The sequence below is a fragment of the Phallusia mammillata genome, chromosome 1, assembly GCF_965637545.1.
Source record: "Phallusia mammillata chromosome 1, kaPhaMamm4.hap1.1, whole genome shotgun sequence".
In the NCBI taxonomy this organism is placed as follows: Eukaryota; Metazoa; Chordata; class Ascidiacea; order Phlebobranchia; family Ascidiidae; genus Phallusia; species Phallusia mammillata.
In genome coordinates, this window is record NC_137252.1 from 31,610,597 (window position 1) to 31,637,181 (window position 26,585).

Below are 26,585 nucleotides of genomic sequence, written 5' to 3' on the forward strand. Positions count from 1 at the left end.
GGGGAAGAATCAGGTAAAAGGTAGTGGCAGGTACCTGCTTGGTCAATTTGACCTAATGTTTAGCTTGCAGTTTTGGAGAAGGCTGTGACTTGCATCTAGTACTGTGTGTCACAGCAACTAAGCGAGTATTGTTTGACAAAATTGCTGGTTTTGCTTTATGATACGGACGTTCAGTTCCGGGATTATAATTAAATGTACACACTTTTGAAATTGGTGTAGTTATCATGTCACCAAGCTTATGAAAGATGTACTTATGAAAACCTATAGCAATTAACGGTTTCGGAAGCTGCTATTACTTGTAAATTTGCTTTAGTTTATCATTGCAGCAAGGAATAAAAAAAATCAAGAATATGTTTCAATGAAGCCTACCTTTGTACAACCGTTGGTAGGAAAGCTTAATACCATCCAAGCAACGCATTCTATAAACTGTTGCTATTAGGCTGCATTTTGTCCAACCGACTTCAAGATGTGTTTTCGTTGCGAGATTTCAACAAGTGATTTCGTTTCGATAAGGACATTTGGTTCAAAGTTCAAGTACAGATATTTGTTTTGTACCCATTAATACGAACTATTTGTTTTTGTCTTATACATTTGTGGCATGACATTCCATACTTAAACGTACATGTCGTGATTGGTGTGTATAAGTTTGGGAAGGTCAATCTCCTAAAATTAACCCAAAAGTGACTGAGATTTTAACTGTAATTTGCTCAAAACGTACATTGGTGAATTTCAAGGTGCAAAAAATCTTTGGGCGTACAATTGTGGCACAACAGACGCTTTTAACCTAAAGAAACGCTTTAAGCAATTCGAAATTTTCCCTCAGGCCCGGCACGACAAGCCGGCAATTTTGGTTTGCGGTCAGTCATGGGTGACGCTTTTTTCTTATTTTGCAAGACGAGATTGTGTCGTGTGAAACAGGATGCTACTGTGTGTGCAACGATTATTGGAAGCTGTGCAGAGTTTCAACATGTTTGTTTCTGATGTCCCTGCTGCTGTCTTAAGGAGGTTGACATACGTTTCTGATTTATTTGATTAAGAAACAAATCATGCAGGCGTTTCAGCAATCACTGTTGTCATCAGTGCAGGTCGTCCAATCGAGCTATAAAAACGGCCGTTAAGTGTTTCATTTAATAAGTTTTCAAGTCAGTGTATAGTGTTCCTAAGTTTCTGATTTAACTTGCTCTAGATACATTCTGATAGGCAGAGCTAACTGTTTTAAGCTAACACAATTTAACTGTGATGATTTGCATAATTTTGGTGTTGCTCATGTATGGTAAAAGTACGCGAGTTTGTATGTAGTATTTGCTTAACGAACGTCACGTATTGTTTTTCTCCCAAATGCACTTGTCGAATACAGGTTTGCACATACTCGTAACTTATGTAAGTGTTTCTTAAGCAGCGTGTTTTTGACATTAAAACACTTGTTTTTCAAATATCGGCGCAACTGGATAACTTGTGGGTCTTGTGCTGCTTTTGTGAGACTGTAGTCCTATATTTAAGATGTAAGTGGATCTTTTGTCATATAAAAGTTCTTTGTAAGTTTTAAACACTTTGTATTCCAGGTTCGGACGTTTGTGCATAGTCTTAAAACGTAAACGACTACATTGACCTAAATCAAATTTTCTATACATTTTAAAACTGTATTAGTGCATACTAGTGGGCCAAATGTCATGTTTCGGTTCATTTATGTATATAGCCTATATTCTGTGTGCAAAAATGCAAATCACTGTAAAATGTGGCCTATTGTGTGGTTCGTTTCGTAAAATAAATACAAACCGCGCGGTGTTTGTGATACCGAATTCTCCTTCCCAAACAATCGCCCGCGGTCTAGGAGGGCACCTTTCTCCTTACATTTTATTTTTGCGACCTAAGCGTTCAACCGGCATTCACCGAATTTCCTTTTCCCGCGCGCTACTAAATGGCAAAGAACCGCCGATTAGGAAATGCGCAGGCCTGCATCATGTCTTGGTGTTTTAAGTGATCGGTTTCGCTGTTGCAATGCATGCAGCCAGATGTCGCTTGTGTGGCAGGATGCGTGTGTTTTCCATGAACTAAGGCTTAAAAGTAAGGAAGGTTGCTTGCGTTATATTTAAAAACTAGTATAATAACTAGGTCAGTTTTGTATTTCTTGTTAAAACCTTGTTTTCTGGTATAGTAACATCACTGAATGCAAAACTGTCCGAAAAGCTTTTGTTACTGTACACAACTAAGCTAAAACGATTTGGTTTAGGATGTAACCGTTTTAACAATGTACATTTTATCATTATAGGTCAAAGGAAGTAGTAAAAAGTTTATAAGTGTAGTTTCGTACTTGGTTAAACAGTAAACAGGTTATAAAAGTTTCAAGTCAATTTTCTTCCAAATTGTTGTCATAGCAAAGAGCTTAGTTTTGCCCGCGGTCATTTGTGAAATGCTTGCCCAATTTTCTGGTAGGAGGATTACAGACTTATTAAAGGCTTAGGGTGCGACTGTAACAACAATTTTAACGCAACAATGAATAGTCCTTGTTGGTCGGTATTATATTGACACGGCGCAATATCATTTGTGTTGGCGTAGTGTTGTGTTAGCTAGCAACTTGGCGCAGAAGTTTTTGCGTGATGCTTAAAAGAATTTAGTAGTAGTCAGCTTTTCGATGTGTGTTTTGGGCGTTGTCAAATTTTGGCTGTACTAAAACTTATTTGTGTCAATAGTGACTATAGTTATGGTGATTTTTGACTTTCGTAGATTGAATTGATACAATGTTGTTGGTTAAGCATGAGTTGAGTTGAGTTTATTTCGCCGGGTGAAACAAATCGTAACAGCACAATTGCGCTAAAATATTTACCAAGCCGAAAACAGCTTCGAAACGTTGAGGCAAATGGGTGGTAAACGCGCTGCAGTTACTACATAGTGTTGTATGTCAGGGACTAACACTGTATGATTAGGTTGAGACAGTAGGACATCGAAACTGGTGGGCTACGTTGGTGGAACCAGTCAAGTAAGGACTTAAAAGCTAACCAAGAAAGGTGCAGCCTAAACTATTGTTCAAACATTATTTTGCAAAATAGAGTACCGCACAGTTTTATACAGCGCCAAATAAGGCATAAAATGTATGCAGCATTGAAACAGTAGCAATTATGACATTGCTGTCAGTAGTTGGCAAACCACTCTTACCGGCACAGCCGCAGGGCCAATTATTTTAAAGTCAGGCCAAGTGGTGGGCGTTGAGCCCTTGGGAGCTCATACGCATACCGAAGTTGGTAGGTTGCCTGCTTGGCTGTTATTACCAGATAGTATTATGTGATGAAACAATTATGCCACACTTTAATTGTATTTGGTGCTCTTGGTGATAAAATCTGCAAGTAAAAACTTGTTTAGCTTGAAAGTCAAAACTAACCACATTGAATTTGAAGGTCGTTGTAAGTTTCAAAGTATAATAGTGAGTGTAGTTGATGTTGGACTTAACAAATATAATTTCATGCTAAAGCAATGTTTTTTGTAGAAGACTTTTACCAAGACATTTAGGTCCACTTTAAGTATTTAGTCTATGCTAAATCAAGCAATACCGCAAAGTTTTTCGTGCGTTAAGACAGTCATTGGACCGTAAAGGGGACACAGGACACATAGGCTTGATTTGGTTCAATTAAGTTGCACTGCCAAAATTGCTGGCATGTCCAAAAGGCACCTACAAAACCTTAATCGCCTTAATCTTTGTGTCTTTGTGAGTCGTTTTGCTTGTTACATGGCCCAAAACCGCCAACAAACTGAAAGGCTACTCTTTTATGGCTTTACTATTTGCCCACGCTTTAGTGCATGGTTGCGTCGCCATTGTATCGCTTGAGTTATATTGTTTGTAGAGGTCCCTTCTATCGTCGAAACCTGCTATTACTACAATTCTTCCCCTGTTTTTCATAAAACAGTCGAGCATATGCGTTGTGCCCATTTTGGCAAAGCAAACCAGTTTTTTTCCCTAGGGTATTTTTGTTGTGGTACGTTTCCGCCAGCAAAAAAGTTAAACTAGTTTGGTTTAAAATATTTATGATGCCTTACTGGACAGACTTGCAGTTTTTGTTTGAATGTATGCCAACTGTGGCAATCTATTCCAAAATCAAATGAAATTCCTTTTTTGTGCGTATGTTAGGCGAAAAGTATAGGGGATTCAGCGTTAAATATTGGAAATTTACTTTTGAATTTTGACATTGGACTTCATTAAGCTTTAATGTACTTTCTTACGCATTATAGATCTGCATTTAAATACAACTATTTTGTCGCAGACTTGTTTTTAATAAGTCTTAGTCTCAACTTGAAATTGTAAGGATGACTTCGTTGTATGCTGGATTTCGTCCTGGTGGCCGCAAACCTAGAGGTAAGTGTTAGTAAAAATAAATTGAAAAAAATCTAGGCAACTGTATTCATTTGAAACTTACGCAAGATTTACAGGCATCGTACTTACTGTCTTAACGAAAAATATTTACATAAGCGGCCTAAATCACCTACTAACTATAAACATACAATTATTTCAGTTGACTATGCCAAATCTATCAGCGGCCTGTATGCGACTTCGAACAGAGACCAGAAGGTGGAGGTAAAAGTCGACGTGGACCAACCAGGCCCATACCAAACAGCTCTAAACATGATAAGTGGTACTCTGGTCGTTACTGGTGGACAAAAATGGTAAGGAATATACACGACTTGGTTTTAACGTAAAATCAACGTTTTGCAACCCTGTATTTGATGTTTAGACGTTGGTAGATTTTTAGCGTTATGCGTTTTGTTTACTTATTGATTTTTTTTCTTTTTTGGTGGTATGTTTGTGTTTTATAGGTCGATGATTTTGTTTGTGTTTAGCAAACAAGTGCGAAACGTTCTGTTATGAACTAACCTACGTTTTTGTGCGTTTACAAATCAATATATTAACAGGGAAATATTAGGCTCATTTAGTTATTGGGTGTTTTACATTTAATTTGTGATCTAATGGATACCTCCACTGAACCTGCGTAGCTCAGTTGGTAGAGCGCGAGTCCCGGAAGAACTGTTGTCGTGGGTTCAAATCCCACCGCAGACTATATTTTTTCGCCTACGCCTTGCCATATGGTGGTGAATGCTTGATTAACGAGTGATTCGGTATGGTGCCTTCAATGGGCCTGGCGTACTAATTGTCTTACAATGCCGATTTTGTTCTTAAAATAGACCGCCTTAACATTTACTTTGAGAACACATAAAATCACGTTGCAATAATAACAACGTCGGCCCCAATGCGAATTTTACACTAATCTAGTAAACTGGTTGTTTTAAAACTAGTATATGAAACATTAAAAAACAACTAATATTGTTTTTGATACTTTCATAAAAAATCTAATGCCGATTTAATTATTGGATGAAACTGCCCCAACTTAACTAAAGTTTAATGGTAAAAATAACGGCCCATATATAGACGTAAAAAGCGACATGCTTTATTTTTCAAACGTTTCGGTAAATGATCATGCCATCATCAGCTTTTTACATCTATATGGGCCGTTATTTTCACCAATAAACTTATTAACTAAAGTCGATGCAAATCATAAAACAAGTCGGACTTTTTTTGCTAAATAAATTAACTAAATCACAATAACAGACACAATTTGACCATAACCCATTCTAAGCATATTCCATCGACACAACTCTTAACTTTGAATATTCAAAGGACTGGAAAATCGACTGCTGCATTTTTTCGTTCTTATGCGGACGGAGTGACTGTGACGTCACAGACAGATGGCACCCACGTGACCGCTGACGTGAACGTGACCTTGAGTGACGGCGGCAAAAGGGAGGGAACCATTACTGCCGTCGCGAAGACTGCAGGGAGACTAAAGCTCGACATGACAATCAAAATCGAAAACGCGCTTTTCCAATTCCACGGTGTTTCCCGGCAGAGTCAGGTATTTTTAATCAGTCAAATTCTGGCTTGTTTTTGTATGTAATCACCAGCGAAGGATGGCAACATATTGGTTTGTTTGTTAGTGCCGACCTTGCCACTGCTTTTTACTGATTAATGTACAAAATAATCATAAGATCTAACGTATAGGTATGCTCCCTTAAAATTATTATGGTGTCTCACAAAGTCTTTACCCATGTGTAGGAACGTGTAGTGATGGGTTTAACGGTAATGTTCGCTGATGAGTCTCAAGGCTATAGCCGCGTCACTACAAATTAAAGAGGTATACCGTCCTAAACCTCCCGAGCTTGTCAGGACCGAGTCCTGCAAACTCCACACAAGTGTATTGCACTTCGGTTCGTTTCTTTATTGCTTCTGAAAGGCACAAGAAAGGGAAAGAAAATAATCGAAATGAACCAGTGCGCTTTTATATATACCCGAGATAAAGGCGTTAAATCGTACACATGTACTATTGCGTTTGGCTCTTGCACAATTCCCACATAAAGCAACGTCTAATCACGGCACAGCACAAAACATACGGTTAAAGCACGTAAACACCAGATCACGAAGTCGCATCTACATCCTTATTAACTGCAACAGGAAATATTACAAGTTCGAACATGATTTGTCATTACAGTTGAATTAAGTTACTACACATTTGAACTTCCTCGCAGGCTTTGAGCTAACGAGTCAAAAACGAGCTATTTTGGTAAACAATTATTGCAAAGTTTGCACAAATTATGTCGCAATCGCTACAAACGCACTTCACTCGATAAGGCGTAAATGTTTGATAACATCAACTATAAACTAAACAAAACTTAACAAACTTATTATGTTATAAATTGTTTTGGTGGCTAAGGAAACACTTTATTACCATTCGTTAAAAGTTTAAACGTACCACAGAAAATGGAAACACATTGCAAAAGCTAACATTGCTTAAAAAGCATAATTTCCACGAGATCAAACTTCCTGATGTTGCAGTAACACCAACATTTACCTGGCATCAAAATTTAGGACACTAGGTGAAAAGCGTAGCGTAAGACTTTGTATGATGTTACTATAAGAACCGTTCGATTGATTTAGAAAAACTGCCGAATATTCGGTTTCGGTACGAACCTAATTTTGACGAATCGTTGCATTATTGGTTTTTTAAACTGACAGATATTTTTAACTGACCCTTGTGTTGTTGAACTTATTTACGATTCTCCAAAACACCTTTTACAATACGTGAGCCAACCAACGACCTGAAATTTTGCAGACAAATTTGCTCGTGTTTTCAAAACAAAACAATTGTTGACAGAGTTGTAAACGGGCCTGAAACTGGAGCCCGAACCCGAATCGTCTTTGCGAAGACCCTTTGGGCCCGAAAGTTTAGTTGACAGGCCTAGAAGCCTAAGAAAAAAGCAAGACAAACACAATAGACAATTGGTCTTAAACAAGGCGTTTTAGGACTATTTGACATTAGGTCAGAACCAGCAACTGGCTACTTAGCTGGCTAAAATTATTCATAAAAATACTGACACAGAGTGTAAAGTCAGGCCCGAATCAAGCCATTTTTTTAAGAAACCCAAGCCCGAAATACCCGGCCCGATTACACCTCTGATTGGTGAATCTGCGATCTTTCAAAAATTAAATCGATGATATTGAAAGTTTAGGCATTAGGTTTATGCACGTAAAAAGTTCCGGCCAAAACTAAAACATCCGCACAACTGCATATTGAACCGAAATTTCACTAGTTTAAACCCCTGCTACTTTACAGCACTTCCGTGACGTCACATTGGATATTGATTACGTCGACAAGAAGGTTTGGCCAATCATAGAGCTCAAGGATTTCACCACTGGTCCGATGGCCAACAGAAAGATTGATTTGTTTTCAGTTTTTGAGGATGCTGGTTTGAAACTTCGATATGATGACGCTAATTCAGATAAGGTGAACTGTTTAGGTTGTTTTTATTAAATTTTCATAGAATGTGTAAAAAATATATTTACATTTTTTTTGTAAAACCGTTTTTTTCTACAAATCTACTTGACAAAAAAAGATATCACAAAATCCTGCTTTATTTGTTCAATAATTGTTTTCAAACAATATTCGATGTTTTTTCATTTCTCAAAATTTCTGACAATTTTTTGCTCCCCAGAAATAAAAAAATCCTAATATTAACGTCACAGGTTGCAGACCCGACACCAGGGACAGCGTGGAGCATGGCAGACATGTCAGCTGTAATGGATGACTTCTTTGATGAAGGAGGACTGACTGATCAGCACATTTGGTGTTTGATGGCAACTAATCCACCAGATTCAAGATACATGGGCTTTTCATTTGACAATAACAAAAAGAAGGGCTTCGGTCTGTTTCTTGGGTAAGGATTAAAATTAGGATAAGTTGTATTCCTACATCCTATATCAGTCAGTACGAATGCCTCAATAATAACATGTAAGGAATTGATTTCTAGTCCAGTTAATATATACATTGAGCCTTGTCGTGGGTTTTTTGAAAGTAAAAACTGTTTTTGTCTTTTAATCAAATTAGGGAATGCCAAATTGTTCCCTAAACTATACGTTAAGATTATTTGAATTGTAAAACATATTCTTCCAATTGCAATACTGTTTTTACGCATCTAAATATGTGTTAAATGCATTTTAATTCGAAGCAATGTATCAAACAACTTATAAATCGTACCATACTTTAAACTGATAGATTTTTTTGTGTTTAGCCACACTTCCTTTAACGGAATGGAAAGCGACGAAAAAAAGGTGAAGGTGAATGCTACGCGTCGTTTTCTCCACTACCTGGCGCACGAGTGCGGTCACTGCCTTGGTCTTTCCCATCCGTTTGAAGAAGGTGATTTTAACAACGTTTCACCGAACAAATATTTAAACTTCTCAAGTAATGTTTATTGGCTACAAAACCGAATGCAATCATGAACGCCAATTTGACAACTCCATTTCCTTTGTCTGTCTTGAATGACTTGTCCTGTATTGAAAGATCTGTTCGTTTAATATAGGCAATATATACTTGCAACAAAAGATCCATAAATTTAGCTTTTGTGTCTGTTTTCCCATTCACTGTATAGTCAAGAGTCATCACTATAGAACAGTGATTCTTATACTTTGCATTAAAAAACTAAAATTTCCTTCCGCGGCACACTTCGCAGGTAAACATAAAAAAGCTGTTCAAATAATATTCATTTTCAACTTTATTGTGATGGGTAAGGATGTTTGTCATTTCCAGTAACAAGAATACTAGCTTAGAAACATTGTCATGCACACCAGTATTTCGTCACAAAGTCCTAAACACCAGGAAATATTTTCACTTTAAAATATAGAATATTTCGCAGAGCACAATTTTCTGGACCTTTTTTCGATTTTCAGGTTTTCTGGGGGGTTCTAGAATCAATTCCAGTCTACCTTGCAGCGCTAACCCTAATCATAAAGTATAGTAACGTATTATTCTCTTGTAATCTTGCTAGTGTCAAAAGCTTGTGGGTTCTAATCCCGCTTCAGCCACTTGTGTTTCACTGGACAAAAAAGTTAAACGAAATGCTGAAAACCCACAGTAAAAAACAAAACTAAATAAATATTGATTTAACGGACTTATAATAAACACCCAACACTACGACGATCGTATTCTAAACACAACACTGTCCGGCGCCGAGAATAAGAATACAACAAATAAACAAATTAACATTTGCTTGTGTCTGTTTAGGTAAATCTGATGCCTTGTCGTGGATGAACTATGCATGGAAGTACGACAGTTTGTACGGAGCTGGGTCTTTCTACGATTTCTTTAAATATCAATTCTCTGATAATGAATTGGTGATTTTACGCCACCAACCTGACAAGGTAAGTTGCATATTCTACCAGTTTTTTTTAATGCGAAATTGATTTTATTATCCGCTTTCCAACTACATTTTATATTGAAATCAGTATCAACTGGTCGTTTTGTTAAAAATATACTAAAACAACAACATGTTTAGTATACTTGTCAACAAAACCAGTTTAGGTCTAATTTACAACTGAAGTGCTAAAAAAAAAAAAAAAATTAAATATTTATTTTTACAAACAAGTGTGTTATAAACTTTAAAGGGGTTCTCAATCGGGGGCCCATGAGGTATATTTTACATAATTTGGTGGCATATTTACGTATGGAAATATTTATGCGAAATATGCAAAACTAGTGGTACGAAAACGCTTCTATTATGCCAAAAGAAAAACTTAAGAAAATGCGTTTGAAAACCTGGTTCTAAAGCATCACGTATGCCCCAAAAAACGTTGTGCATTTTTTTGTCTGCAGCCTTTCAAAGACGCTTACGAGCAAACCTGTGGTGAAGAATTCGAATTTGCTCCTGGAACAAAGTCCAGCGCTCCTGATGCGGATTCAGATGATGAGAATGATGAAGATGGAGAATACGGGGATCAGAGTCCGAACAAGAGAGCTAAGATGGATGGAGCAAGAAGAAAAGTGAAATTCAGCATCAAGTTCAGACCTAAGCCTTATCAGAAGGTAATTTTAATTAATAATAGAAACTGCTTTAAATGTAGCTGAAACAAAAACTCAACTTGTAATGATGACAACAGCTAAAATATTTTTCATCTTTGTAAACAAAACACGTTGTAACGTCATAATATCACTGTTCACGTGTATGACGTCACAAGCTTGTGGCGCAAAACGAAAGCTCAAACATCCATGAAACTATTGGTTTATTATCATTTTAGGGTGATATCGTTGAGTTTGAAGCGACCATGAAGAATGTTGGCCGGTTACCGTGCAAAATTGAGCCGGGATTCGAACCCGGAACTGGAAATCTAACTGTGTACGTCACTAATCCAGAAGGTGTGGTCAAGGTAAGCTTCAACGTCTTAAATATGCTGTTTCATATCTTTATTGTCTGTTGTCATCTTCGACCTTAGGTTTTGTGCATGATATAGTAAGTTCAACGTCGTAAGAGTATTGTTTCATGTCTTTATTGTCACTTTACGCTGTCCACAAAATGCAATCTCTTCATTTTGTAATTGGTCGTAACCTTGCTCAATAGTTCAGCAAACAAATAGTTAATTCTCCAAACTGGCAATATTTATTGTGCCTTTAGGAGTGCTTGGAAGTTCGGCTTGATTCGGCATCACCTGACAAACTATGATTTATATTTTGTATCGTGATCATTGGTTTGCATAAACGATTTAGCGCGTATTCCAACAATAAAAAAAAAATTAAGTTTAAATTTTGGGCAGCTTTTCGCCACTAGAAAAAGGAATGTGTGGTAAACAAAATATTGTTACTGGGCTAAACGTGTTTGAACATTTTCACAGATAGCCAATCCGCTTGTTCGCACTATCGACCCGCCAACTCGTCGCTTTGTTATTTTGGGGAAACCCGGAAGTCGAGAAAACTCTGACACGTACTGCGAGGTGGTTCCCCTTTTACAGTCCTCCAAGGGACCTCTGTTCAATAAGATTGGAACTTATGTTGTGAAAGCTGTGTACGAAACCACTGGATTTAAACTCACTTCAGGTAATGTTATGACAGTAAAAAAATGTTAAAAAATTGCACCCTGGCCCTAGGTAAACAACTTGACAGAATAAAACTACATTATTGACCATCGCCAAACTGTAGCCAGTAAATACATTCCTGTGTGATTAATGTCCAGGTGTGGTATCGACGTGGTTTAGTGAGGCATGGCTTTTAGCATGTTTCTCCCAACGAACTGGAGTGCCGTAATGTGGCTATACCGCATACGGTCAATGTCTTGTCACGAGCTGCACCGATGAGACACTTAGCGCGGAACTAGTGCCTTCAGTACGTCCAACGTCTAACCTCTTACTCTATATTGCGCCTTTTCTACATGTATGTTGCTGTAGCTAACGCCCTAGTTATCACATATCACATAGCAGACAAAATAAAAACTCCCCTCTTCATTACTTTAGGTTGTATATGTAGTGTTTGACAGAATTTTGTTACATTTTTTCAGCCAGCGAAAACGTCATAATCGAGACTGATAATGATGATGATGACGCCACTAAATCGGAGGTAGGAAAAATATTGTCTTTTATTTACAGTTTTCTGACTTCTTTACTAATGTTTTTTTTTTACTTTTTTAGTTGTTAAGTACCTCCCTGTTTTTTCTCTTTTTTCGTTCAGTAATCAATGCATTACACTGGAAGTTTACCGGTTATTGCCGAAATGTTTGAATATTATATCCAGTCATGATACAATAAAAAAAATTAGCTTTAGGCAGCCAAATGCGGTTTCATTCTTTTTCGCGTTTATTATTCCTCCTGCTCTTTTCAGTACAATTCAAACTAAAGATGCCTTTCAGGTGGCCAGAGTGGCATCCCTATCCACCGGCTCTTCCTACGGACCCCAGAGTCCGGCAGTGAAGTACTGGAAGAAGTTGGCATCCAAGGTCACAGGGGAGAAGAAGGATCGAATTCAGATGCTTCTCCTTCTCATGAAGGGATTCGCCAACGACTCGATTAAGATCAGCCGGGCAGGAAGATCCACCAGAGGGCGTAAGAGAAAAGCCGAACGGGCAAAATCTGCGATCTCCCTCCAGAAGCTGATTTCAGACTCGCAGGACCTCTTGGATTATTACCATAGCAACGTGAGTAACAAATAGATAAATGAAGGGGATTGTTCAGGAAAGTTCTATGTATGGTGTTTTTTCTGTGTAAATTTAAAGCATTGTGGGCATAATTAAATCCCTTTGGTTAGTTTTTTTAACGCAAGGCCGCTTTGCCTAACCTTTGAAGATCTGTAGGCCAGGTTTTTTGGGAGATAACCTAGCGTGTACAGTAAGTCGTAGTACAAATACATAGAAATATTTATCTGTGAGACTATTGGGTTTGAAATACTGCATCTCGTATAAAATTACAGGTGTTAAAGTACATGTGGATCATGACGATTTCGTCTAGGTTTTTTTTTTTAGTTCCTAAACGAATTGCTTTAGACATCCTGTTATGTACTGGCTAACAAAATCTCCTACTCCTGCTACAATACCTCTTGTCATTAGGGACTTATATTTGGAAAGTATTTGGTTCTGTAGAAAAATAAATCTCTGAATACGTGATTTCAGGGCCCGAAGTCTTACTGTAGGAACCAAAAAACGAATCTTGTTAAATGTACTTTGTTTAATCGTATATTCCGGTTTTACTAAATTTGTCTACTTCAGTGGTTCTTAACCCTTTTATCACGGCCGAATACTTTTGATATTTTTCAGCCTCTGGGCGAACCCCAACAAAGTACATCCTAGGTCTCTAACTCATTTTGTGATTTTGACTATACGTTTTTGCCGCCAAAAAAGATTCGTCGTTTTGCTGCCTACGAACAATGCGCACAGTGTTCTTTGTTACGTCAAAAACCTAGTTACAACCTTCCAATGTTTTGCCACATAGCAAATAAAAATTTCCATTAAAAGGTTTGCCGTGTATTTGTACTTCAAAAAAGCCTTCGTCGAACCCCTGATTCATCGTTGCCAAACCTCTGGGGTTCGATCGAACACAGGCCAAAAACCACTGGTCTACTTGCTTTAAAAACGTGCTCAGTTCTGCACACACAAAACAAAACACTTCACAAAAGTAAAAACAAAAGCGTAGCATAGCTTTAAAACGATCAATATTTTGTTTCCAGCCCAACTCGGACTTAATGAACTACGTTAAACTCGTACAAGCCCGTAGTGAAATCCTGTCCAAGGACAACAAGGCGCAAAAAGCTGACGGCGAATTTGCACAACTTGTGGCCGACCTGGTCAGGGCAGATGCAGATTTTGATTTGGTAAAGAGGGCAGCTAAGCAGTGGAAGAAACTACTCAAGCAAGGTACTGTAGTATCTGCGAATATGGTTTATTATGTTGTACAGAAGAATTCGGTTAATCTCAAAACCCATTTATTGCATAGTGATCGCAAAGTCTAACCATGACCGTTTGACAACAAAATTGTTCGGTTAATATGCGATTAACCGGATTCATCTGTATAATGGTTACGTAGAGTATTAGTTGCATATAACATATTGAGTTTACCTTCAATAAAGTAGTGATGTACCGAATCAGCTAAATTTCGGTGCGGCCGAAACCGAATACTCGGCAGGCACATAAAAACATATCTACCAGGCAATTAGTTCCTCATTTGACTTTCTAAAAAATGTAAAAATTGACGCGATTTTCGTTATGGTGTAGTTTGAAAGATTGTGTGGTACATTACTACGCAGAAAAGACACTTTTAACGCTTTAAATTTGTGTTCGTAAAATAATCGGTTTCGACCGATTCGCAGCAAACTATTATTCGGCCGAAAACAAATCTTTGCAAAAATTGCCGTTTCTGCCGAATAAATTCGGCAAACCGAATATTCGGTACATCTCTAGGTTAAATTATTTATCACTGTTTTGCTTAGGAGTAATGTGTGTGTATCCATATTACATGCATTATCATCTTATTCAAACAGAAAAGTTTGCTGTGACAAAACTTACAAATATTTACTGTCACTTTCCAGACGAGGCAGCGAAACAGTCAAAAGGCGAAATGTTGCAAATGAGATTCGAACAACTTTTTAGATGGCAACCGTCCGGAGAGGTTGACGATGAACAAGACGCTTCAGGGCTTGGATTGGCTGCGTAAGTTGATGCTTCATTAAACCGAGAAAAAAACAGCGACAGTCTCATGTCACAGGAATTGTGAAGTCTGTTAAAAATTTTCGACTCTGACTCCAACCAAAAATCAAGCCTCTATGTTGGGTCGCAATTTATAGTTATTTTTACAAAATTAGCCGAAAAAATCGATAAAAAAATCGATAAAAAATTTTTGACTCCGACTTTGTCTTAAAAAGTGCGACTCGTTGGCCAATCTCAGTTAAAGAAAAATAAATTTCTGATTTTTGCCAAACTATCACTTGTAGTTTAATTTCGTAAAGAAAGTTTTATTTTAACAAAACTCTAAGTTATGAGAAAAACAAACTTACACCATAACTCACATTAGACAGTTTGGCAAATACCGATAGGTTGCACAAAGAGTACTGCAAAATTAAAAAGAAAATGGTTGTGAATATGTTACAGTTTTTTGGTTAAGTATGAGATTTTTAACAAAAATAAAGTTTAGTTTGAACTGAAATCCACCTGCAGTAGCAGTTTTCCGGTGATTACTGTTCTGTACATCAATATATTCCAAAACCCAGTGTATAAAACTCTAGGGTCTAGGCCAGTGGTACTCAAACTCGGTTTTCGGGGCCGTATGCGACTCCCAATTGCTTATTTTGCGGCTCGCACCAGACCTCAGAAAACCACCAAACATTGCTATTTTAGCTTTCAAAGTCATATTCTTTAGTGATTTTCTCAAGGTTTCGTTTTTTGCGGCTCCCTACACACTTAAAAAATACCATTTGGCCCCGACAATAAAAAAGTTTGAGAACCACTGGTCTAGGCCAAACAGAATCAACCGTTGTACACAGTATTTTCACAGAATACCAAATGTTTATGGCATTCTCTGTTTTTAATAAAATAACAATAAAACTTAAGTCAAAACTTAGATCCTAACCTTACAACTTAGTTTCCAGTCCTGTCCCTCTTTAACTACTCATTTAACAGTTTTGTTGTTTAATCTTGTCTGAATTATGATGTTAGTAACTCTACCACTTAACATAAACAATTCCTTACTTTAACATTGCCTTCACAGTCCTTTCAACAACTTTGACGGAAGTCACAAGGCAAAAGCCGCGAAGTTTATCAAGGAACTTGAGAGGATTGAAGAGAACACTGACGATCTTGATGCTGTATTGGATTATGCGGAGGCAATGCAGAAAAGCTTTGAAGTAAACCCTGAGTTGTACAAGTGGGCGATCGAGTGTTACATTGTACACAGTAAACTGGCAAAGAAGAATCACGTCAGGTAAGGTTTTTCTCCTGGAAAGCTTGATTTTAAATTTAGTTAAGCAAACATGATCTGTTACGTTTTTTGACTGAAATTTAAACGTCAAGATCTGTATGTTGGGCGTATGTATGCAGTAGTGTTATTCAGCCGGGAATCGTCATACGAAGTTTTATGCGATCAGCGAACCGGTTAGCATTACTGTTTACTGTCAATGGACTGTTTGTAACGGAACCGGCTGAAAAATATAACTTTTGTGATAGAACCTGCTGACAAAAATTTGAATCCCACCACTATATGTATGTAGTGTATATATTTTCGTATTTAACCCTTAAACGTTGAATTTGTTCATATTCTGTTGCATGGGACTTACACAAGTGTGGACTTGTGAATTCTTACCAGGGCAATGCAAGTTTGTTACAGTACTTTTCCTTAAGTGCAAAGTCGTACAAAACATGCCAAAAGCTTTTTCTGTGCTTTGACAATCGTAGACATCTTCGTATCACAGCTGAAACTTATGGTACGCCTTTCCTTAGCAATAACGGGCTGTCAGTACCCAATTCAACGTGATAAAACGATAAAAGACAGATACAACAGTTGCGACAACCTCAGCTCAACACCAACTCGAACTGTCTGCTGCTAAGTCTCGTGAGGCCACGTGTTTTTCGACAATTCGCTACAGCGAAGCAACATAGAATTGCTTTTATGACGTCAGACGGTGCCAAAAATGAAAACGTGACACTCACAGCACACTTAAATCAGCCTATGTATATCTTTAATAGTATTTTTGTTAACATCGATTTCGCCATAAACAACATGGCCAGGATTATCAATCCTGAACAAAAAAACAAATCAAGATACGAAATGATTAAAAAAAGGACTAAAAAACACAAATATTTTTGGGCAGATACCCAGATCCACCGAAAATGGACAGCACCTTCACATCCATGGCTGCTATGATTAAAACCGTGAGAAAAGGAAAACCAGAAGAAAGTTGGATGAATTACTGGAGATGCGACGGAGACTTCAACTTTCATCACAGGTTGGTTACGGCAGAGTTGTAAGTCGGATCGGTTTGTCCTTTCGTAGGATAATAAAACAGGTTTGATTGAGGCCTGATTCACTCTTGGCCTCATTTCTGTTGTGATTTCACTAGGTAAGTTTGGCTTTGAATCACTATACACGGATGCGGCGAGTCCCAGGTAGCCTTTTGTGGGTTCGAATTCCACCACAGGCTAGATTTTCTGGTCTGTGCCCTGTCATGTGGTAATGCTTGGGAAATCGGCTTGATTCGGTACAACGTCTTCGATGTGCCTGGCGTATTATGACACTTTAAAAGACTGATAAAAAGTTATTTACGTGTATCAAGTGTTTATAAACGAATCTGACCTATCTAGCCTCATATCAGTATGATGGCATGGGAATTTGCCGAAACGTTCGAACAATAAGCATGGCCCGCACTTTACGTCTATTTGGACAGTTATATTCTTCATTGGACTGTGTTCAAACACAATTTTTGTTTCGATTCGGGTTTAAGGTTGTACTATGTTACTCGGCTGAGTTTGGGCCCCAAAATCGGGACTTCTTACCACTTTGAGTTACGATAATCGCTTTGTTGGCCCCATTACGAAGTATTTTTAAATGGGTTTTATATTTTTAAAAACATTGAACAAAATATTTGTCAAGTACTTAAGTCATATTAGTGAAACGATCGTTTTCCAAAAACTAAAAATGGCTGATATGGCACAATAAGATTTTGGCAAGAATAGAGTTTACAGTCCCGGTAAATTGTTTTAGAAGACTTAACGTTGTCTATCTTACAGACATTGGCATTCTGTTTATCGTGCGGGAAGCTTCGATCAAGGCTATAAGAAAAGACAGGGAGAATTGTTTGGGTACATGCATTCCCAGATGTTGGCAAGATACGACGCTGATAGAGAATCGTGGGGACTGGACCCTGTCAGGGTAAAAAATCCAATAACTATATGTTATATCAAACGACCCAGTTTTATTCGGGCCAACCTGTAACAGCTTATGCCTTTATATTTGTTTTGCTCTGAATTAGTTTTGTTTGATTTATCAAAAAATTATATTTTTTATCCCGAATGACCATTTACACCAAAAAACACAATTATGTTTTGATTACAACTATTGTGAGTTTTAAAATGGTTGCAATCAATAAAAATTTTAAAACGGATAATGTTTATTAAACCACAAGTTGTAACTAATTCACGAAATAAACAAGGGTTTAGTTTCAATGACAATCATTTCACAGTCACTTAGTCTAATCGGTTACTATTGGCTATTTTCCATCTTGTGCATTTTAGTTTTCAGAATCTATTTTAATAAGTTTACAGTCAGGATATCTCAAATACCATAAGCCAGTGGTTCTCAAAGTGTGCGTCGCGACGCCCTGGTGCGTCGTTTCAATTTTCCAAGGGCGTCGCAGAATATTTCCGTTTCGTGACTGAACTCAGTTTATCTCATAAAAATGAGGTTTCAGTGCGGTTAACGTATCTACGTCCAAATACTTTTTGCGTAGAGTGCGGATTGACGTAAATTTACCTCAAAAGTTTTTGATAAAAAACGCGGCTGTCCGTTAATGTACGTCGAGACCAAACAGTACAAGCAGCAAGTGCGTGATAGGCGCGTGTCTGGGGCGACGCTTGGCGGGCATTAAACTTGACTATGTGAACGGAGTCTTCATAACAATGTAACAAAGGCGACTTTTCTAGCAAAGGCTTGAGGTAGTTATAACCGTATAACGTATAATTGTTAGCTAAAGTTTTAGGTGATTATTGTGCATGAGTTGCAGGAGTAAATTTTTGTGCATCAGTTTATATTGTTCGTAAGTTGAAACATTACTTTCATTGTAATTCGTTATTGATGCTGTTGAGACCTTGCAGCAGACAAGACAATGCAATTGTGCGCGATAATTGAAGCAGTTTTATAACTTTGTCGAAAAACAGTTAGGCTAAAATTGTTCTCTAAGTGCTGTTTAATAGATTTAAATTAACTGTTTATTGATAAGTTTCCTCATTACCTTTTATTTGCTGGTGCGTCACAAGTCCAGAAAACTTTTCCAGGGGCGTCGCAACAAAAAAAAGTTTGAGAACCACTGCCATAAGCAATGTTTTATACTATTTTTTTACCCTTATCACATTGCCATTAGTCGATGGTTACTTTCATGTTATACAATAAAATCTCTATCGTTGATTCTATTCGAATAAGTTTACAGATAACGTCTTATTATGTAGGCTTACGAGTACGATGAAGTTGAACCTTACGGATTTGATGCTGGATATGAATTTCACAATAGTGGGGAGTTTGGTTGGATGGTTCCTCGACCAAAAAAACGATCTTGGCCCGTGGGTTTGCAAACTGAAACGAAACGATTTGAGGAAGCTCTTATTAAGGCCTACGAAGCTGGCACTCTTCGACCCCGTGGCTTTGAGGCGTAAGTCTTTTTAGTGTTTTTTTTTTGTTGTTGAAATGTTTATGAGGTGATTGGAAATAGGATTGCTAAGCCTCTGGGTTTAGTTTGTTTTGTGAAATACGTTTATGGTAAATCAGAAAAATAAAGTGCAAAATCTGTATGAAACAAAAATAATTGTAACCATACTTTTCAAAAAAATCTTTCATTATTTTTGTGGAGATTATTACACCATAGATGCTATTTTACAAAAAAATATTTTTGAAACACTTTTCTGGTAATCGATACTATTACAAAATAACATTGGTTTTCTGCTAACGCTATCCCTAATCGTTAATTCCTTTAACGAACAGTGAAGGATTTTCACCAAATTTTGCGGGACATCTGATAGAGCCAACCACTTACGATTACGCTCAAGATTTCGGCGGCATTCACAACACTGGTCACATGGCGTTCGCAGGGGGATTTCCCCCGAGGGTAAGCCCTAGTGCAGTGGTTCCCAACCTTTCGTGGACCATGGCCCCCTTAAAGTAACTTTTTGGCCTTGTGGCCCCCTTCAAGTTACCATGTAGGTCCTGTGGCCCCCCTTAAAATGTAGATAACAATCTCGCGTTGGAATACGGTATTAATTTTGGCCTTAAACAGGTGTAATAGAGAAATGATCGTGATAAACCTCACTATAAACCAATAGTATGTGAGATAGTCGATTAAATTGCGGAATAAAGTTATAGTCAAAATGACTTTTAGTGGATGTTTCTTGTGAATCCACGCCCGTGCCCCCCCCCCCCCCCCCCCCGGAATACCGCTCGTGGCTTCCCTGGGGGGCCACGGGCCCTGGTTGGGAACCACTGCCCTAGTGCATGCAAAAATTCAAAACTAACGTACAACACAACGTCACCAATTATGCTTCGACATAGTGATGATGTCACTATATAATTTGGACATTTTACCTTTCTATATTCCCCTTAAAAAACATTTTGTCACTAAAAATCAGAAACCAAAATTTATTTGGTCATGATTTGTGAGTGGGTCCTTTTATTTATAGGCAATACCTGTATCTAAACAACAACAATAAGCGCTAGAGAATCATACACAAGTTAAACTGTAAAGCACTAACAAGATTAGTAAAAACCTGCTATGATATGGACATAAGACGAAAACGTGTAGAAGTAAAAAACATGTTAAACTAAAAACAAAGTGCAAAAGTAAAAAAATAAAAACTTACAATTTGCCAAAAATTATAATTTACCCCAAAATGTATGTTTTAAACAATTCCGACAAATTTATTTTTTCATGTGCAGAAAAGTACTTACATGGGTTCTGCTCAAACCGCAGTAAGGGATCCGATTTTTTTCCGCTGGCACAAAAGGGTTGACAACATTCTACAGAAGTACTACGAGCTGCAGTCCACTGAACTGGGTGACGAGAACCCTGGTGTAGTACTTGCCCCTTGCGATGTCTTGATTCTACCTGGCCGAGAAGCACCAGCTGGGTTTGATCAGTAAGAAGGCTTTATTTATGTTTCTATTTCTATGTTTTGTGTTAAACAAAAAAATATATAAAAACAGTTATATAACTATATACAAAGTGTTTTTAAATTTTTTCCTTAAACCGAAAAAAGAGCGTTGTATTATTTACAAATTGGTTCAACACTTTTCCCTGAAGGGGGTACATATTGTATTTGTCTATATTTTTTTTTCTTTTTTTCCGTCTAACGCGGATTTGTTCCCACGTTTTGGTCAAGAAAGAATGATTCAAACTTTTTCAAATGTACACATATAATAGATAAATTGCTCATGCAATTACCCGAATAGGTCTGTTTAAAATTGCCTAAACCATGAGAAAAAGGATGTCGGATCTCAAATATAGATTTACTACATGGTTAAAAAATAATAATGGAAATCTTTTATGGTTGAAACCTTACTTTGCCTGTGATAATATGCTCAATTTAGTATCAACTACAGGATGAATCTGTCCTATATAGTGGTTTTGCTTTAAAATTGCAGATGGAACGGTCGATCTTGGGCGAGAGAAGACTTTACATCTGCAAGCATCAATACATTTCTCAAGGAGCCTATTCTTGCTTATGAGTGGGACAATAAACTCGACCATGAACCTTTCACCTTTCATGTTCGACTGCGAAGAAATAGAGCATCTACAGGTAATTAGTTGGCAAAGTCAGAAACTGAATGTTATTTTATCCTAAATTTTACTTGTTTTTGGTTTTATAGGTGTTTCTAAAAAAGTAGTAAAAACAGTTTAATGCATTTTGTTAAATTTCATTCTTGTAGTCTCGACGTATTGTATTGCTTTTAAACCATAATTTGTATGTTTCTGTTTTTTTCGTTGTGTTGTGTAGATTTTTTTTGACATAAACAATCGTTAGAATTTGCATTTTTCTCAGATTAGTTTCATAGTAAACCTTTCTATGGGAAACTTAATCTATTTCGATAACGTAACAAACGCATTGCAGCAAAGTTTACTGTATATAACGGTTTAAATTTTTGCTGTACCAATTTCAGGTCAACTCAAACTGACACTGAGGGTATTTATGTGCCAGAAACGACATATGAACGACCGTAAGCGTTGGATTGAAATGGACAAATTTGTTCATCAGTAAGTATGTATAGGAAACCTGGGTTGTTATGTATATTCCTAATGGTCATAGATCAGTGGCGCACAACCTTTTTTTATCAGGGCCACATGATTGACCCAAATACTTAGATTAGCAGTTGCGTGTGTACGGTCACTTGGCGTGTAGCACTATTTTTCCAGATAGCAAAAACGTTTTTTAGACCAGTTTCGAGCCAAAATATCTATCGAAAATTCCTAAATATGAAATTCTTTTTCTCTTCTGGAAAAAAGTCTTCAGACCAATTTCGTGCAAAACTACGTATCAAGATGAGTTTGTAAATTTAATTTTTGTTTCTTTTCGACATAAAACTATCTTTTGAAACCAGTTTCCGAAGTCAAATACCCGGCAAAGGTTGTTAAACATCTTTTTTGCTGCACAAAATCTCGACACTTATGCTTTTAATTACCAGGGCAACCATTTTATTATAGAATGGAGGCAAATGAGGATCACATAGTCTTGAAAAGATTTGATATTCACTCATCAGTGATCAAACGTCTGCATGAAAATTGGAGCGATGTGAAGGAGATGAACTATGTTGAACCAACACCAGGAAATTGTGACTGTGGTTGGCCGTACAGTATGTTGCTACCACGTGGACTGAAGGTCAGTAGAAGGTCAAACCAAAGTAATATGATTTTTATGCTGATTTTCCGAAATGTTTGGCCTCGAAAAAACACCATTGAAATTTCATTGACACGAAGGTTTTGTTGTTTATTCTGGTTGGGTTTTCCAATGATTTTTTATGTGTTAGGTTTTAAAATTGAATATCTAACTTTAAAATTGAATATCTAGCAAATGTTTCAGAAGATTGCTTTCGCTAATTTAAACAAAGTATAGTGCTTTTTAAAACATTGGTGGTGGAGCCATTTTTGTTACGTCACATATATTGGTGACGTCATATTGTGGATTTTAAGTCTTCGGCGGTTTGCTAAACACAACATATGCAGATTTAAATCATAATTTAACACAATCAGAAAAAAATTAACAGTAACTGATCTTGCAACTGATCATGTCACATAAAGCTAAACGCAAAACCTAATTCTATTTGAATAAGGTGAATGTTCATTCCTAAGAATCTAACTTTGACCGAGTTAGTTTTAACCAGTGATTTAGCTTGGATGTTTTACCACAAACTTAAGAATGTTACAAATTTGTTAGAATGGAGAGGATTGGATGCTTGGCGTGTTCGTCAGCAATAACGTTGTGGATCAGATCAACGTTGCATCAGCATGTGGCAGTATGAGTTACTGTGGAACGGCCTACACAACCTATCCTGACAGTAGAACCATGGGTTTTCCGTTTTCGACCCCGATTACTATTAAAGAGACAGAGGTAAAATTGTGACAGGTTTTCACATGCGATTGTAATCAAGATTATATAGGTTTATTTGGTGTAGGTTATTTACTTCATGTGAAAATTATTATTTACTTATCAAAAACAAACTTTGTGACTTTATACAAGTTGATTTAAACCGAGTTTGGGAACAAAAAAGGTATTTTGAAACACTATATACGGATCTGTTTATAAGTTTAATCGTGAAACTAATGGCCCAAATAGACGTAAAAGGCGAAATGCTTTATATTTTAAACGTTTCGGCAAATGCTCATGCCATCATCAGTGATATCAGTGAAAAAGGACATGTCGCTTTTTACGTCTATTTGGGTCGTTATTTTCACCAAAAAGGCTGTATTTTTAAAATTTTAGGAAGACCACTCGGACACTCTTGCTATGCCAATTATAACCGAGTACGGACTTGAATGTGTTTTTGTGGTTAAAATTACTAGAAGTAGTTTGATGTAAAATTATCAGGATTTTGCATTAACAATCTCAAACAGTTCAAAATTAAGACCTTGGTAGTCCAGTGTATTGCCAAAAACTTTGTAATCTTTGTAGTAAATCTTTTGTAACTTTGAAAATGATTTTTTTATAGATTCTTTATGCATAATAGTGTTTTAGTAATTGAGGCTTTATGTCATGCGTAGAGAAGGGATTATCCATTTTTCAAAAACTTCTTCTGGGCTTATTTTTAGCATGTGAAACAACAATTATTCCACACGCACAATAGAACAATTTGCCTTGTTTGTGTGGCACAAAAATTTCACCCAAGTTAGTTGTTGCTTAATTTTTATGTGTTGGGTAATAGGTGACCATTGAAGAAGCGGCACTAAAGCTTGACAACTTCTGCTTAACACCCTTCAAAATTGTCAACGATTTTGAGTTGCCCCAACCTCCATTGCCACCCTCACCTATCGCATGGGCTCCATTTTCACTGGTCGGCAAAACTGGAAAAGGAGATTATAGGTAAGAAAAATGTAGGGCCAGCAAAGACCTGGTTACATTGATTACATTCTATGCATATATATATAAGCTATTGCTGCCAGGCATAGTATCTTTTGTAAATTTAAAAGGGTAAAAGGCCCTGATGAAGACGACCTGTATAGGACGTCGAAACGTCGGAATAAAATTACATTTGGCAGAAGAGTTCTATGAACTTGAGATGCATGTTAGACGTTATATTCTCGCTATTTTCCAGTTTTGTACTTTTCTTTTTTCTTTTGTTGGCTGCTTAAAACGGTTTGATTCAATGAAATTGGGTCAAGGGTATTATTCGTTTGTTTTAGACTTTATAGTCAATGTTGAAGTATGTTTTAAGCTGGTAGTGGATATTGGTGTGTGAATAAATTTAAAACAAAACCCCAAACAACATTTAAAAAAATCCAAATTGGTTTTACTATTTTAATTTGTCTGTGTCTTATCCAGAAAGTTATGCGTGAAATCCGTGTGTTTGGTTTGTCTTCCTGTTTTGAAATTAGGTGTGCAAGTACGCATATGGCGTAGTCCGTAGTAAACAAGAAAAGCATTGAATTTTCCTTAATTTTCGTAACAGTACAAGTAGACTTACTGGGCGCTACCGGGTGCTTTTGGACGACGAAGATTTCCGCAAGATGGGACTAGAAAGAGTGAAGCTGCGTTTTCACGGTCGAGGCGAGGGCAAGGGCAGCTACTCCATGAAGAATGTTAAGGTTCAGTTACGGAAGGGCAACACCATGAACATCGACAGTCGAGTAAATGTTGCAGTGACCTTCAACAATCTAAACACAGTTGAAGTAACTGAAGAAGGAGCAACGAGTGATGAAATTGTATTGGGGTAAGTTGTAAAGCATGTGCTCAAGTTTGTCCGGAATTTTTGTTACTGCTTTCTGCAACATGTTCTGTCTTGTTTTTGCATTTAGAGAGTTATGGTCCACTTTTGAACGCCATGTTAAATGTAGCAAAACTTTATTTTTGAGAAGATTTAGAGGCGGTGTAGATGCAGCCCATTTAGCTCATCAACCAATTGTGCCCTTCACTTTTTGCGCAGCTATTTCCGTATTTAGTGATTATTTTAATGCAATTGTGTCCCTATGTTTTCTTCTACCAAGGAAAATAAACTCAACTCAATTGAAAACATTAGCATAGCACTATGGATGTCTTGGCTCACGTTTCCCAACCTTTCAAATTTTCTTGTTTTTGGCAGCGTAAAAACGGGCCCAGGCAACGATTACTTCGTGACCTTTGACATTGAGAGTCCTGGATGTTTTACTCGCGGAAAAACCCTGTCACGCATCAACTGTCACAGGATCAAGCCCGAATTTCTCCGCTATGGGTCGTCAGAGAGCGACAACTGGGACAACGTCCCGCCTAAGCATATGAGGGCGTCCAAATACATGTACTGTGTGGAATCAATGTTAAGCAGTTAAGAAGAGTCTGCCTTTTGTGATGCACTATTTCTTTATGGACACTTTGTTTAAAATAATTTGGCAAGATATGTGTCATTAAAAGACCCCAAATAGATTTTTTCTTTTTTTTTAATGCAGTATCATGTTAGTTTTCGTTTTGCTGCATATAAAATTGTAATAGTGAAAACAAGTTTTATTAATGTCACCAAATAGTCATTAATGTATTGGTACATAACCTTTGACATTAGGTTCTTCCAATTTGGTAAGAGTTCGCAAATTTGCTTATGACTCTTAGATTTAAAACCATGCACCTTATTTAGAAATCACTATTAAAAATGTTGTGTTTGTTTTTCAACTTCACCGTTTGTAGTGGTGTTATGAAGTAAATTTGTACCCGTCACTCACTCATTAGCACAAATGCACGTTGAGTTGCCACGTTTACGTTTACACAAGCTAAGCCAAACTATTCCTCAGGTACTAATGAAAACCTGAACAGTAGTTTGTAAGCACGAAATTCAGTCGTTAAATTTAACTGCTATTGGCAAAGTTGAATCGCCACCATACTGTACAATTGCGTCTAAAATTCATTTATGCAGTATTTCTAGCTAAATAGCTTTGCAGCAAGTTTTGTAAAACACAAAAATATTCAGAGGTATAATTATTATGCATTTATAGATAACAACGTTGTTGCTTTTTTTGTATTATGGTGTACGGCAGTGGTGTGTGTATCACTATTTACACAAAAATTAAATACAAAAGTTTGGAATACCAATTTTAGTTTTGTTGTGTGCATAAAAGAAGTCAAGGGGTCAGTGGGCAAAACTTGGCGTACTGTGATTACTAGTTAATGGGAAGGATACCTACAGCTTCATAAAAAATCATCATCTACTTTTTTGTCGTCAAATGGATTTCAGGTAACCATTGTGCAATAGTTAAATTATGCGTTAAGTCATGTTAATGAGATAAAAATATCAACATCACATTTTTCAAAGTTTATTCGGTTACTTGACAATCCTTACGTGTGCAATTGCTGTAACTTTCTGTCTACATCAAACC

General features: G+C 37.1%; 1 protein-coding gene across 1 annotated transcript; it reads left to right on the forward strand.

The window, feature by feature from the left end:
• Positions 1 to 4,223: 4,223 nt before the first annotated feature.
• On the forward strand, positions 4,224 to 26,301 carry LOC145205386 (uncharacterized). Its single transcript, XM_080078107.1, has 27 exons — positions 4,224 to 4,345; positions 4,503 to 4,653; positions 5,663 to 5,897; positions 7,653 to 7,823; positions 8,063 to 8,253; positions 8,608 to 8,735; positions 9,600 to 9,736; positions 10,188 to 10,397; positions 10,610 to 10,738; positions 11,201 to 11,402; positions 11,860 to 11,918; positions 12,208 to 12,492; positions 13,518 to 13,704; positions 14,376 to 14,496; positions 15,551 to 15,763; positions 16,650 to 16,784; positions 17,566 to 17,707; positions 19,000 to 19,199; positions 19,529 to 19,652; positions 20,477 to 20,676; positions 21,182 to 21,336; positions 21,698 to 21,791; positions 22,239 to 22,413; positions 22,969 to 23,142; positions 23,954 to 24,111; positions 24,698 to 24,958; positions 25,328 to 26,301. The coding sequence occupies exons 1-27, from the start codon at positions 4,297 to 4,299 to the stop codon at positions 25,548 to 25,550; spliced, it is 4,509 nt and encodes a 1,502-aa protein (XP_079934233.1). The 5' UTR covers positions 4,224 to 4,296; the 3' UTR covers positions 25,551 to 26,301.
• The last annotated feature ends 284 nt before the right edge of the window (positions 26,302 to 26,585 follow it).

Excerpts from the sequence above, each read along its gene's own strand:
- LOC145205386 (XM_080078107.1), top strand. The coding sequence starts at position 4,297 with ATGACTTCGTTGTATGCTGGATTTCGTCCTGGTGGCCGCAAACCTAGA. Across the intron at positions 16,785-17,565 it reads GACTTCAACTTTCATCACAG|ACATTGGCATTCTGTTTATC; the intron begins GTTGGTTACGGC and ends TCTATCTTACAG. Across the intron at positions 17,708-18,999 it reads GGGGACTGGACCCTGTCAGG|GCTTACGAGTACGATGAAGT; the intron begins GTAAAAAATCCA and ends CTTATTATGTAG.